At 32.7% G+C, this 15,688-nt stretch overlaps 2 protein-coding genes across 3 annotated transcripts in view; one reads left to right on the top strand and one right to left on the bottom strand.

Moving 5' to 3' along the window:
- LOC134714443 (dynein axonemal assembly factor 9-like) overlaps positions 1-10,571 on the top strand; it is a 78,981-nt gene extending 68,410 nt beyond the window's left edge. Inside the window, exons 38-40 of the mRNA XM_063575685.1 lie at positions 5,820-5,885; positions 6,886-6,979; positions 7,794-10,571. Coding sequence (XP_063431755.1) covers positions 5,820-5,885; positions 6,886-6,979; positions 7,794-7,903 — 270 coding nt within the window. The 3' untranslated portion in view covers positions 7,904-10,571. The remainder of the gene's footprint in view (positions 1-5,819; positions 5,886-6,885; positions 6,980-7,793) is intronic.
- Positions 10,572-12,834: 2,263 nt separating this feature from the next.
- Positions 12,835-15,688, bottom strand: part of LOC134714621 (uncharacterized) — a 35,167-nt gene continuing 32,313 nt past the window's right edge. For both annotated transcript variants that reach the window (XM_063576013.1, XM_063576012.1), the window contains 3 exons: positions 14,960-15,010; positions 14,335-14,424; positions 12,835-13,268 (listed from right to left, as the gene is read on the bottom strand). In XM_063576013.1, the coding sequence (XP_063432083.1) occupies positions 13,042-13,268; positions 14,335-14,424; positions 14,960-15,010 (368 nt within the window). In that variant the 3' untranslated portion in view covers positions 12,835-13,041. The remainder of the gene's footprint in view (positions 13,269-14,334; positions 14,425-14,959; positions 15,011-15,688) is intronic.

Genomic DNA, 15,688 nt, shown 5'->3' on the forward strand with positions numbered 1-15,688 from the left:
GTGCTAAACAGGTATTACATAAAATAGGGAAAGACTGGCTTAGATCATGTGTTAAACAGGTACTACATAGAATAGGGAAATACTGGCTTAGAACATGTGCTAAACAGGTATTACATAAAATAGGGAAAGACTGGCTTAGATCATGTGTTAAACAGGTACTACATAGAATAGGGAAATACTGGCTTAGAGCATGTGCTAAACAGGTATTACATAAAATAGGGAAAGACTGGCTTAGAACATGTGCTAAACAGGTATTACATAAAATAGGGAAAGACTGGCTTAGAACATGTGCTAAACAGGTATTACATAAAATAGGGAAAGACTAACTTAGAACATGTGCTAAACAGGTATTACATAAAATAGGGAAATACTAGCTTAGATCATGTGTTAAACAGGTACTACATAGAATAGGGAAATACTGGCTTAGAACATGTGCTAAACAGGTATTACATAAAATAGGGAAAGACTGGCTTAGATCATGTGTTAAACAGGTACTACATAGAATAGGGAAATACTGGCTTAGAGCATGTGCTAAACAGGTATTACATAAAATAGGGAAAGACTGGCTTAGAACATGTGCTAAACAGGTATTACATAAAATAGGGAAAGACTGGCTTAGAACATGTGCTAAACAGGTATTACATAAAATAGGGAAAGACTAACTTAGAACATGTGCTAAACAGGTATTACATAGAATAGGGAAAGACTGGCTTAGAACATGTGCTAAACAGGTATTACATAGAATAGGGAAAGACTGGCTTAGAACATGAGCTAAACAGGTACTACAAAAAATAGGGAAAGACTGGCTTAGAACATGTGCTAAACAGGTATTACATAAAATAGGGAAAGACTGGCTTAGATCATGTGTTAAACAGGTACTACATAGAATAGGGAAATACTGGCTTAGAGCATGTGCTAAACAGGTATTACATAAAATAGGGAAAGACTGGCTTAGAACATGTGCTAAACAGGTATTACATAAAATAGGGAAAGACTGGCTTAGAACATGTGTTAAACAGGTACTACATAGAATAGGGAAATACTGGCTTAGAGCATGTGCTAAACAGGTATTACATAAAATAGGGAAAGACTGGCTTAGAACATGTGCTAAACAGGTATTACATAAAATAGGGAAAGACTGGCTTAGAACATGTGCTAAACAGGTATTACATAAAATAGGGAAAGACTAACTTAGAACATGTGCTAAACAGGTATTACATAGAATAGGGAAAGACTGGCTTAGAACATGTGCTAAACAGGTACTACATAAAATAGGGAAAGACTGGCTTAGATCATGTGTTAAACAGGTACTACATAGAATAGGGAAATACTGGCTTAGAACATGTGCTAAACAGGTATTACATAAAATAGGGAAAGACTGGCTTAGATCATGTGTTAAACAGGTACTACATAGAATAGGGAAATACTGGCTTAGAACATGTGCTAAACAGGTATTACATAAAATAGGGAAAGACTGGCTTAGATCATGTGTTAAACAGGTACTACATAGAATAGGGAAATACTGGCTTAGAGCATGTGCTAAACAGGTATTACATAAAATAGGGAAAGACTGGCTTAGAACATGTGCTAAACAGGTATTACATAAAATAGGGAAAGACTGGCTTAGAACATGTGCTAAACAGGTATTACATAAAATAGGGAAAGACTAACTTAGAACATGTGCTAAACAGGTATTACATAAAATAGGGAAATACTAGCTTAGATCATGTGTTAAACAGGTACTACATAGAATAGGGAAATACTGGCTTAGAACATGTGCTAAACAGGTATTACATAAAATAGGGAAAGACTGGCTTAGATCATGTGTTAAACAGGTACTACATAGAATAGGGAAATACTGGCTTAGAGCATGTGCTAAACAGGTATTACATAAAATAGGGAAAGACTGGCTTAGAACATGTGCTAAACAGGTATTACATAAAATAGGGAAAGACTGGCTTAGAACATGTGCTAAACAGGTATTACATAAAATAGGGAAAGACTAACTTAGAACATGTGCTAAACAGGTATTACATAGAATAGGGAAAGACTGGCTTAGAACATGTGCTAAACAGGTACTACATAAAATAGTGAAATACTGGCTTAGAGCATGTGCTAAACAGGTATTACATAAAATAGGGAAAGACTGGTTTAGAGCATGTGCTAAACAGGTATTACATAAAATAGGGAAAGACTGGCTTAGAACATGTGTTAAACAGGTATTACATAAAATAGGGACAGACTGGCTCAGAACATGTGCTAAACAGGTATTACATAGAATAGGGAAAGACTGGCTTAGAACATGTGCTAAACAGGTACTACATAAAATAGGGAAAGACTAACTTAGAGGATGTGCTAAACAGGTACTACATAAAATAGGGAAAGACTGGCTCAGAACATGTGCTAAACAGGTATTACATAGAAAAGGGAAAGACTGGCTTAGAACATGTGCTAAACAGGTATTACATAGAATAGGGAAAGACTGACTTAGAGGATGTGCTAAACAGGTATTACATAGAAAAGGGAAAGACTGGCTTAGAACATGTGCTAAACAGGTATTACATAGAAAAGGGAAAGACTGGCTTAGAGCATGTGCTAAACAGGTACTACATAAAATAGGGAAAGACTAACTTAGAGGATGTGCTAAACAGGTACTACATAAAATAGGGAAAGACTGGCTCAGAACATGTGCTAAACAGGTATTACATAGAATAGTGAAAGACTGGCTTAGAGCATGTGCTAAACAGGTACTACATAAAATAGGGAAAGACTGGCTTAGAGCATGTGCTAAACAGGTATTACATAGAATAGTGAAATACTGGCTTAGAGCATGTGCTAAACAGGTATTACATAAAATAGGGAAAGACTGGCTTAGAGCATGTGCTAAACAGGTATTACATAGAATAGGGAAAGACTGGCTCAGAACATGTGCTAAACAGGTATTACATAGAATAGGGAAAGACTGGCTTAGAACATGTGCTAAACAGGTTATTACATTGAATAGGGAAAGACTGGCTTAGAGCATGTGCTAAACAGGTATTACATAGAATAGGGAAAGACTGGCTTAGAACATGTGCTAAACAGGTATTACATAGAAAAGGGAAAGACTGGCTTAGAACATGTGCTAAACAGGTATTACATAGAATAGTGAAATACTGGCTTAGAGCATGTGCTAAACAGGTATTACATAAAATAGGGAAAGACTGGCTTAAAACATGTGCTAAACAGGTTTTACATATGATAGGGAAAGACTGGCTTAGAACATGTGCTAAACAGGTATTACATAGAATAGGGAAAGACTGGTTTAGAGCATGTGCTAAACAGGTATTACATAGAATAGGGAAAGAAAATAGGGAAAGACTGGCTTAGAACATGTGCTAAACAGGTATTACATAAAATAGGGAAAGACTGGCTTAAAACATGTGCTAAACAGGTTTTACATATGATAGGGAAAGACTGGCTTAGAACATGTGCTAAACAGGTATTACATAGAATAGGGAAAGACTGGTTTAGAGCATGTGCTAAACAGGTACTACATAAAATAGGGAAAAACTGGCTTAGAACATGTGCTAAACAGATATTACATAGAATAGGGAAAGACTGGCTTAGAGCATGTGCTTAACAGGTATTACATAGAATAGGGAAAGACTGGCTTAGAGCATGTGCTAAACAGGTATTACATAGAATAGTGAAAGACTGGCTTAGAGCATGTGCTAAACAGGTATTACATAAAATAGTGAAATACTAGCTTAGAACATGTGCTAAACAGGTATTACATAGAATAGGGAAAGACTGACTTAGAGGATGTGCTAAACAGGTATTACATAGAATAGTGAAATACTGGCTGAGAGCATGTGCTAAACAGGTATTACATAAAATAGTGAAATACTAGCTTAGAACATGTGCTAAACAGGTACTACATAAAATAGGGAAAGACTAGCTTAGAACATGTGCTAAACAGGTATTACATAAAATAGGGAAATACTGGCTTAGAGCATGTGCTAAACAGGTATTACATAAAATAGTGAAATACTAGCTTAGAGCATGTGCTAAACAGGTATTACATAAAATAGTGAAATACTAGCTTAGAACATGTGCTAAACAGGTATTACATAAAATAGGGAAATACTGGCTTAGAGCATGTGCTAAACAGGTATTACATAGAATAGGGAAAGACTGGCTTAGAGCATGTGCTAAACAGGTACTACATAAAATAGGGAAAGACTGGCTTAGAACATGTGCTAAACAGGTATTACATAGAATAGTGAAAGACTGGCTTAGAGCATGTGCTAAACAGGTATTACATAGAATAGGGAAAGACTGGCTCAGAACATGTGCTAAACAGGTATTACATAGAAAAGGGAAAGACTAGCTTAGAACATGTGCTAAACAGGTATTACATAGAATAGGGAAAGACTGACTTAGAGCATGTGCTAAACAGGTACTACAAAAAATAGTGAAAGACTGGCTTAGAGCATGTGCTAAACAGGTATTACATAGAATAGTGTAAGACTGGCTTAGAACTTGTACTAAACAGGTATTACATAAAATAGGGACAGACTGGCTTAGAGCATGTGCTAAACAGGTATTACATAGAATAGTGAAAGACTGGCTTAGAGCATGTGCTAAACAGGTATTACATAGAATAGTGAAAGACTAGCTTAGAACATGTGCTAAACAGGTATTACATAGAAAAGGGAAAGACTAGCTTAGAACATGTGCTAAACAGGTATTACATAGAATAGGGAAAGACTGACTTAGAGCATGTGCTAAACAGGTACTACAAAAAATAGTGAAAGACTGGCTTAGAGCATGTGCTAAACAGGTATTACATAGAATAGTGTAAGACTGGCTTAGAACTTGTACTAAACAGGTATTACATAAAATAGGGACAGACTGGCTTAGAGCATGTGCTAAACAGGTATTACATAGAATAGTGAAAGACTAGCTTAGAACATGTGCTAAACAGGTATTACATAGAATAGGGAAAGACTGGCTTAGAGCATGTGCTAAACAGGTATTACATAGAATAGGGAAATACTGGCTTAGAGCATGTGCTAAACAGGTATTACATAGAATAGTGAAAGACTGACTTAGAGCATGTGCTAAACAGGTATTACATAGAATAGGGAAAGACTGACTTAGAGGATGTGCTAAACAGGTATTACATAGAATAGTGAAATACTGGCTTAGAGCATGTGCTAAACAGGTATTACATAGAATAGTGAAAGACTGGCTTAGAGCATGTGCTAAACAGGTATTACATAGAATAGTGTAAGACTGGCTTAGAACTTGTACTAAACAGGTATTACATAAAATAGGGACAGACTGGCTTAGAGCATGTGCTAAACAGGTACTACAAAAAATAGTGAAAGACTGGCTTAGAGCATGTGCTAAACAGGTATTACATAGAATAGTGTAAGACTGGCTTAGAACTTGTACTAAACAGGTATTACATAAAATAGGGACAGACTGGCTTAGAGCATGTGCTAAACAGGTATTACATAGAATAGTGAAAGACTGGCTTAGAGCATGTGCTAAACAGGTACTACAAAAAATAGGGAAAGACTGGCTTAGAACATGTGCTAAACAGGTATTACATAGAATAGTGTAAGACTGGCTTAGAACTTGTACTAAACAGGTATTACATAAAATAGGGACAGACTGGCTTAGAGCATGTGCTAAACAGGTATTACATAGAATAGGGAAAGACTGGCTCAGAACTTGTACTAAACAGGTATTACATAAAATAGGGAAAGACTGGCTTAGAACATTTGCTAAACAGGTATTTCATAAACTTTGTATTTTTCACTTTTTAGATTCCGCAGAAGAAAAAGTTGATAGAGAAAAAAGATTTAAAGAAGGAGGAAATAAAGAAAATTCATGTAAGCCTTGTGCACATTTTTTACTGCAATTTATAGAAAACTGTTTACTTATTTACTAAGTTTCTTGATTAAAAATATTGCACACTGTATAAGGACTTTTATTGGGACACAAATATTTTCTCCTGAAGAAATCCTAGGTTGAATTAATATTATTTGTACTGAATGAAAGTTTACATATAAAATATATATAATTACATCAAGCAGTAACATTTGATGCACTAAATGTTTATTTCATCTGTTATGTTTAAGACATATTTGAAAATTTCAAATCAACAACAAAGTCACCCCTAGCTGGTTACAGATTCAAGACTCAAAATGTGGCAAAACAAAAACAAAAAATATCCACAAACATAAAAAGATTTCCTTTATCCACGAAAATTAATACACACAAAAATAAATGAATCCACAGTATGCACAATATATATAATAAATATGTTTTTTAAAATACTTCAATCCTTGACCTTCTAACATGCCTCTTTCATAGATGCCAACCCCCTTTTGACCCATTCAGTAAAAAACTATCAAATTTTCCGTATTATTGAAATGTTTTCAGTAATTATTCAAAAACGTGCATTTGCCAATAAAAAATACTGACGAGTGATTGCAAACTGATCTGCACTGACATGTTTCATCTGTAGTATGTATTCTATTCATTAATTGTTTAAATGTTCTCAACTCGTACAGTACGAGTCGAGAACTAGAGAAAGGGGAAAGCTACTAATAAAATGCAAGTTTGCCCCTTTCTCTAGTCAGTTAATTACACAACAATAGGTCGATAACTCCCAAGAAAACGGAAGCATTACATTGGCATTTACTAGATACCAGACTGAGACGGAAAAAGCAATGATAAAAATCTGTGTTTTACACAATTGAACGGCGATGATTTGGAATCCATAACTATTCGACTTTGACCGTAATAGCGTAGTTTTGATAGCAAAATCCGAAAAATTACAGGAAAATTGTAATGGTTAGCATCTATGCTCTTTTCTATTTCTTTCAGTCCCAGCATCATTTAGATCCATTACCAGAGGGTTGGTTTTATAATGGTACACGGTTTGTCAGCTTTGATGGAGAGAAACAGGAAATTCATCCTTGTAAGATCAATATCATATTTTTAGTTACAAAATATTCTGGATTTTTTTGTCACAGGAGCAAAAAAAAAATCACTTATTTAAAGAATTAAATAACATTCTAAAAATGAATCTACAAGCCAAGGCTTTCCGAACTTTGGAATCATTTTCGTGGTTCATTAGTCAATATTTTGTCTGTTCCTTAAATACGAAATAGATCAACTATATTTGGTAAATGGAAACATTGGATGGGGTACATGTTGTCTGGCAGGGTTTATCTGACCATGACATCATTATTATGGTTTATTTATTAATGCCAAGTTTTTTATGCCCCATATATTGGCATGTTTTCTGGTCTGTGGGTCTGTCATTTGTCCCGCTTCAGGTTAAAGTTTTTGGTCGAGGTAGTTTTTGATGAAGTTGAAGTTCAACCAACTTGAAACTTAATACACATGTTCCTAATGATATGATCTTTCTAATTTTAATGCCAAATCAGAAATTTCCCCCATTGAACATAGAAAATTATAGTGTGGATGGGGCATCTGTGTACTATGAACACATTCTTGTTTAAAAAGGCCAGGAGTTGATTTCACAAAAAAACTTAGATCTAAGATTGGTTGTAAGTCATGTAAGACACCATATTTAGTGTATGGTCTGATTGTTAGTCTATCTGTCCATGACCTCATTTACATGGATCACTGATAATGTTGAATTATGTGATACTTATAGTAAAAACTTCATTGAGTTCATATAACAGACTCTCGTAATAAATTCAAGTAAAATTGGGTGTGGTATATGTGAGCTTGCTCACTAATATGTTCTTAAATTTATATTTTAGGCTTGGAGGATTTCATACAGCAATATATTAACAACAAAAACAAAGAAGTGGAGAAATTCAATGCTAAAGCTGACATGGAGGCCAGAATGTTTGTTGATCTGTTTTCATGACAACACTGCTATAGATAACCATGTGACAGTTGCATAATATATGATTTTTGGATGGTGACAATCACATACCAAAGTCAGAACCATTTACTATCAATTTTGTGAAATCTTACATTTGATTTAAATATGATAGCCGTATGATATGAAGCTATTTGCAGAAAAATTAGCTTGAGAATTTTGATAAAAGTCACAAGTCTTACTAAAGTCTGTTGAAATTTTATATACCTAATATATTTTACATTCCAGGGTATTTAAAGGTAATAGTTACATGTAATTGTTCTTAGAAAAAGTTAAAAAAGGAATAATTTGTTTGTTAACTCAAAGAAGGGTTGAAATTTAAATATCAAATTAGACTTTAACAAAACATTCCGTCTATAACTTATTTGATTCCGTCCATTTATACATTAATAATCATTTTACATCCCGTCCCCCAGCAACTGAGCAGACATATTTGTCATACTCCTTGTTTCTCTTAGCTTTATCTACAGCCACCCCTCATGTAGTATAAATTGAATTATAAACGAATCTCGCAGAAAAACTGAAGTACATGTACCTGATGATGTTCTTCAATTTTTGCATTATTGTTTTTTTTCTAAATATTTTTTCAAACTTCCCCATATTAAAAAAAATAATACAAAAGAAAGGATAAAAACAGCAGCTTATGTTTATATGTAGTGTTTTCTAGACTGTTGTATTACTTTTTTCACTTTTATATTTTGACCATGGTGTTGCCCATCTTTCTTTAACTTATAATATATGCTTGCTAAGAAATATCTTTTGACTCTTTTTCTGCCTTTAAGCTGAAAACTTAATTTCAATTAGACTTTTAAGGTATATTTAAAATATTATGGTAGTGTTTTCCTAGTATTGTAGTTCGAATATTTGAATATTGAAAATGACAGGATTCAAATAAATGTTACAAAATCTGGTCTACTGACAGCTACTTTTGTCTTCATTTTTTTTTTAAATAAAATATTCAAGAGATAAATCTTGTCTCTTGACTTACAACACAAACGATATCACCAATGTAATTTTTTTCCACATAGGTGTTCTTTTATAGTTTTAAGAAAGGTCTCTCTATATGTATATGCATATTTTTGTTTGTATTGCTTGTACTTCATCTTTGTAGTATTGTGCTTTTTTTCTTATGTTTGTTAGGCTATGTTTTGGAAGATATAACTTGTGTTGATTATTTACATGCTATATTACTAAACTAGAAAGACATCACACTTAGTCTACTGTGGTTTCCCTATTTTTTGTTGGATACCAATTTTTGTGGATTAATTGGGTACAGGTAAACCACGAAATTTAATGTTCAAAGAATGAAAAATTGTCTAAAGGCTTGTGTGCAGACCTCAGCAAAGAATTGTCTAAAGGCTTGTGTGCAGACCTCAGCAAAGAATTGTCTAAAGGCTTGTGTGCAGACCTCAGCAAAGAATTGTCTAAAGGCTTGTGTGCAGACCTCAGCAAAACCATGAAATCAAGTATCCAAGAACAGGCAAGTTTTCCTTAATCCCCCAAAATTGGTACCAACCAAAAAAATGAATCCACAGTATCTAGACACCAGGAAGATAAAGATGTTTTGATGGGCATTCAACCAAATAGTTACAGGTATAGACAAAACATATGTGTATCCTTCAGTATTGTTAATATTCAAATTTTTATTTTATTACATTTGTATAAGTTATCTAGAGTTTTTACAAGTGTGAAACAAAATTATTTATATAAAATATAATGTATAATTCAAATCACCAGTTGTGGTAATAGGTTAATAACTGACTATGATAGTTGGGGACATATATGTCTTATAAATGTTTAGCACTTATAATTTCCAACTATAATGAATATGTGAAAAACTTAAAGACAGAAATTTGCTACATTATTGATGGGTTATATGTATTGAAAAAAATATATTTGGGTCAAATGAGTAGTAATCCCACAACCCAATACAACCACAAATAAACTTATCAAAACTCAAGATAGAAGATCTCTGACTAAAATCTTTTGTTTAGAGAATTACTGTACTTTCATTTCGATACCATTTCATCTAAGGAACTAGAGCTGTTGGTATTTTTTGTTATTTATTTTTATGCATGATTACTTTATAGCAATTTCGTTTTCATTAAACTTTATTAAAATAAAAGTCTGAGGATTTGTAAATTGCAGATGATGTTCTGTAATAGCAATAATAATTTTAATTCCAAAAAGGACCAGAAAAAATGATACTATGGACTCATACTACAAGATGAAAGAAATGTTATTTTTTATTCCAAAAATCTTATTTGCTTATTGAATATTGTAATTAGTGCAGAAATTGATTAAATTATCACCTACAAAAACAAAGTAGTCCTGTTTATATTTTGAAATAAGTAAGTATCTAAGTAGTATAGGGGTCCTGTCGGCCAATTGGTCGTTGATTGATTTAGAATTGTATGCATGAACAGAATAGTGAAATGTAACACTTTCTTTTGAAACAAGAATGTTTATATGATAAAGTGCTATACACCAAAAGTATTAAAACTTAACAAAGTGCTGTATTTTTATAATATTTATTATTTGCAGTTGAAATTTATTTGAGATATATAGTATGGAATTTCTGTTGAAGATTTATTTACTGTTAAGAGTTACATGTTGGTTAACTGCTTTCATTATTGTATTATTATACACATTTTCTGTGAATAAAATTCACCTGTTAAAATAGACTTTGTTTTGAATGGCCTCATAGAAATCTGACAAATATGTGATTTATGAGAGTTATGTCCCTTTCATAGGGGTATTCTTCCTTTAAACATTTGAAGTGTTTTTACCGTGGTTATATATCATGTCAGATAAAGTTATAATTTATTGTTAGTAGTGAGTATCTAAGTAGTATAGGGGTCCTGTTAGCCAAGTGGTCTATTTTCTATGTTGTGGTGTGATGTTATGCTATTGTTTCAGAAAAAGGGAGAAGGTTTGGATCCATTAAAACGTTTAATCCTGCTGCAAATGTTTGCACCTGTCCTAAGTCAGGAATCTGATGTACAGTAGTTGTCTTTTGTTTATGTAATATATACGTGTTTCTCGTTTTTGTCGAGCCTGCAACTTTTGTTGCAGAAAGCTCGACATAGGGATAGTGATCCGGCGGCGGTGTTAGCTCACTTCTTAAAAGCTTTATATTTTAGAAGGTAGAAGACCTGGATGCTTCATACTTTGTATATAGATGCCTCATGTTACGAATTTTCTGTCAGTCACATGTCCAATGTCCTTGACCTCATTTTCATGGTTCAGTGACTACTTGAAAAAAAAGTTAAGATTTTTTGTAATGTTAAATTCTCTCTTATTATAAGTAATTGGATAACTATATTTGGTATGTGCTTACCTTGCAAGGTCCTCATGTCTGTCAGACAGTTTTCACTTGACCTCAACCTCATTTCATGGATCAGTGAACAAGGTTAAGTTTTCGTGGTCAAATCCATATCTCAGATACTATAAGCAATAGGTCTAGTATATTCAGTGTATGTAAGGTGTACATGTCTAACTGGCAGGTGTCATCTGACCTTGACCTCATTTTCATGGTTCAGTGGTTATAGTTAAGTTTTTGTGTTTTGGTCTGTTTTTCTTATACTATATGCAATAGGTCTACTATATTTTGTGTATGGACATATTTTATGATCTTTATGTCGGTTATGCTGGGTTTATTTGACTTTGGCCTCATTTTCACGGTCCATTGCTAAGTTTTAAGTGTTTGTGTGTTTTGGTCTGATTTTCTTTATTTACTAGTATAAGCAATTAGTCAACTATATTTGTTGTATTGAAGAATTTTTAGCTGTTCATGTCTGCCTGGCATGATTCATCTGACCTTGACCTCATTTTCATGGTTGATTGATCAATGTTTCCTTTTCTTGGTTAATGTTGAGTTTATGTGACAGTTATAATAAAGCTTTATATGAAGGTCTATCAAGATAGTATCAAGGATTATTAAAGAAGGCGAGACATTTCAGTGTGTGCACTCTTGTGTTTATATAGATTAGACCGTTGGTTTTCCCGTTTGAATGGTTTTACACTGGTAATTTTTAGGCCCTTTATAGCTTGTTGTTCGGTGTGAGCAAAGGTTCCGTGTTGAAGGCCGTACTTTAACCTATAATGGTTTACTTTTTAAATTGTTACTTGGATGGAGAGTTGTCTCATTGGCACTCACACCACATCTTCCTATATCTATATATGTTGTTTATATACTGTATAACTAGCCTGTTTAAACTGAGGCCTGCACTTCCAAGACCTGATAAGACTCCAAGCAAGCCATAACCAGTAATCTGATTAAAATTCACCAAAAACAAGACCTCCTCTGTATTATTGTCAAAAAGATTGGCAGTTTTCATGCAATAATTACTAGGATACATTTTAATACCTTCAGACAAGGATTCTAGGAAGAAAACACGGACAATTACCTTATTCACTTGTCACAAGAAAAAAACCTTCAACTACTGTCAACAGTATTAAACATGTACCTGCTTAGTTTTTTGGCTCTGATGATAAGGAAGTTATGAAAGTAGTTTCAACATTATAAAAAGACAGCTACTGAATGAAAATATCTAATGTTCACCAATTGTTGATGTTGTTCATAAGTGTTTCTCTTTTTTATATTAATTTGACCGTTGGTTTTCCCATTTAAATGGTTTTACACATCATTTTTAGAGCCCTCTTTAGCTTGATGTTCAGTGTGAGCCAAGGCTCCTTGTTGAAACCCTACTTTGACCTATGATTGTTTACTTTAACAAATTGTGACTTAGATTAGAGACGTTTCTCATTGGCACTCATACCACATCTTCTTATATCTATTTATCACAATGATGTTTATGTAATTCTGTTATTTTGTTGTTTTTGTACTATTTGTTTATTTCTCATTTATTACAAGGTATCCAAATGATATCAAAAATACAAGTTGTTACCACAAGTCTCTTGAATCTATTGTTTCCATAGAAAATTTAATGGAATAAAATTATGAATACATTTCAATATAAACATACATTTAGAAATATAATAGTTAACTGTCAAAAAGAAGTCTAAAGTGAGCACATCTTTTCATATTTAATGAATAAAACAAAGATCCTATCACACAGATCTTGGTCTAGTTGTTTGAGGGGAACAGATTTTTATATTTCCTAATAATTACATGATACTTCACAAGCCTCAGAAACCGTGTTTGTAAGTTTGATTTTTTTTAAAGTTACATATTCCTCGAATAATTCAAGCTTTCTTTTTTTCATTTTCATCTTTTCTTTTTCCATTTGCAGCTTTTCTCTTTTTATGGCAATTTTTTCTTTTTCTAAAGCCAGCTTTTTTCTTTCAATTTCAAGTTTTTCCTTTTCAATTTCTATTAAAATTGCCTCTGCAAAATAAAAAAAAAATGTTTCCATTGAAAAGTTTTCAAAAGAGGAACAAGAGCAATAATATATTTCTGATAAAGAGGTGTTAATTTGTGTAACTTAAAAAAACCATATTTCAATGTATAAGGGTGAAGGTTGATAACTATTAAATTTTTTAAAACTGCTGCATTTATTTGCACCTGTTCTAAGTCAGGAACCTGATGTTCAATAGTTGTCTTTGTTTATGTAGTTCATAAGTGTTTCTCATTTTTTTTATATAGATTAGCCCTTTGGTTTTTCCAGTTTGAATGACTAGTCATGTTAGGGGCGCTTTATAGCTTGCTGGTCAGTGTAAGACAAGGATCTGCTTTGAAGACAATACTTTTGAGTTTTTACAAATTGTGACTTGAATGGAGCGTTGTTCCATTGGCAATCATGCCACATCTTCTTATATCTATATGATGTAGAAAATGGAATTAAATTTGCAGTTTCTAATTAACTATGTTGATCAAAGTGAATAATAAATATACATGTACCAAAAAATACTTCCATTTCTATTATTACAGTGAAGTGTACAGATGGTCTTCTTTATATATAACACTAGACACAATCATTATTTGTACAAAAACAGATGAATAATAATCTTTATGGTATAACTTATCCCAGAAACAGCTAGTCAGCTACCAGTATCGTTTTAACATCATTTAGCACATACTTACAACTTCTCAAACAATCAAATAGTTTGAATTTGCCTCCTAATTTTCATAGCACATGTACATACTTTTTCCGTGTACTAAGTATGATTTGCCACAAGGGTAAGATTTCATTGTATTGTGATCAAGATATTAAAACAAAAATTGCCACTGGCTATTTTGAAATAATTGAATTAAATAGTTTATAATTAGTTTTCACATTGATTTTTAAAATGACCTTCTATTCAATCTTTGGATCTAAAGATGTGTTTGATGATCACAAGTTTCTTTTATTAAAATAAAGAGTAACAAGTATGGTTCTTTATACCTTGATTAAAGTACAACGCCTTGTGAAGGGAAATTAAGGCATTTTAATATTTCCAAATAATTTAATTACCTGAAATAGATGGAGCTTGTACTGTTTGTTCATCAAATCTTAGAGGTGTCTTCTTTGAAGTAGCACAGGTAAACTTTGGGAAATTATTGTCTGCAGTAAATATTATAAGTAATGATCATTTCAGACATACACAAACCAACCATACACAAACATATCTTCAATGGTCACCTAATCATGATATGTACTAGAAATAATTTTCAGAAGTGTAATATCTAAAACATGTACATGTAAAATAAAATACTATCCACATATTAGTCAGAAAAAGTCTTGATTTTTCAGAAGATACTCATACTTAATACTCATACTTAATGGCTAATAAAGTTATATATTGTGATTGAATTAGTGTACTTATTCTTTATGTATGTGCCTCCTCCAAGTCAGGAGCTTGTAATTCAGTGATTGCTACATACATTTTATGCACATAAATTAGACCATTAGTTTTTTTGTTTGATTTGTTTTCCATTTGCCTTTTATAGCTGACTATGTGGTATGGGCTTTGTTCATTGTTGAAGGCCATGCAGTGACCTATAGTTGTTAATTTCTGAGTCATTTGGTCTCTTGTGGAGAGTTATCTCTTTGGCAATCATACAAAATCTTCTTTTTTTATAATTAGTTTTCTACAAACCTAAGGTTTTAGAAACTGCAGATGGAACTTCATCTGATGAATCTTGATTGTCTACAATAAAAAAGTATAAACTAAAAATATACTATACAGCAAACAAAAAATTGTTTATGTTTCCAATCAAAATATTTTATGTTGGGGCCATCCAATCTAAATATTTAATGTTAGGACCAGTAAGGCTGGTCAGGATTTATTTAAGTCACTTTATTAAAATCATTAGAAGTCCACATTTGCAATTTATCACTAATGTTTGTTCACTGTGATTTTTTTATATCAATTCTGACACAAATTTTGGTCAGATATTACAATTAATAAGTTTGTAAAAGGTTTTTGTAGTCCTTCTCATTCCAACAAGTTAATTGTCCAAGTAGCTGATAATTTAACTCATATTCCAAAATGTATTCTTCATCCTGATTATATAATACTGGCTTTTTTGTGTAATCTAGACACCATCATGTATCTTACCTCCAATACATTTTTAGTGACTGGTTAAAATCGCCCTCGTGGGGACTGTGTATATTTGATATTAGGTTAGTAGGGAGGCAGGGCTGATCTCATACACAGTTAGTAGTGGAGTTATGTCCCTTTATATTCCTTATAAGGTAGTAGGGAGGCGGGGCTTATTTCATACATGGTTAGTAGTGGTGTTACATCCCTTTATAAAAACAAAACGGTACTGAGAAAAATTCATAAAGGTTTCAACAGACGAAGAAATTGATGATTAAGATTGAA

The sequence above is a fragment of the Mytilus trossulus genome, chromosome 4, assembly GCF_036588685.1.
Source record: "Mytilus trossulus isolate FHL-02 chromosome 4, PNRI_Mtr1.1.1.hap1, whole genome shotgun sequence".
NCBI classification, from domain to species: Eukaryota; Metazoa; Mollusca; class Bivalvia; order Mytilida; family Mytilidae; genus Mytilus; species Mytilus trossulus.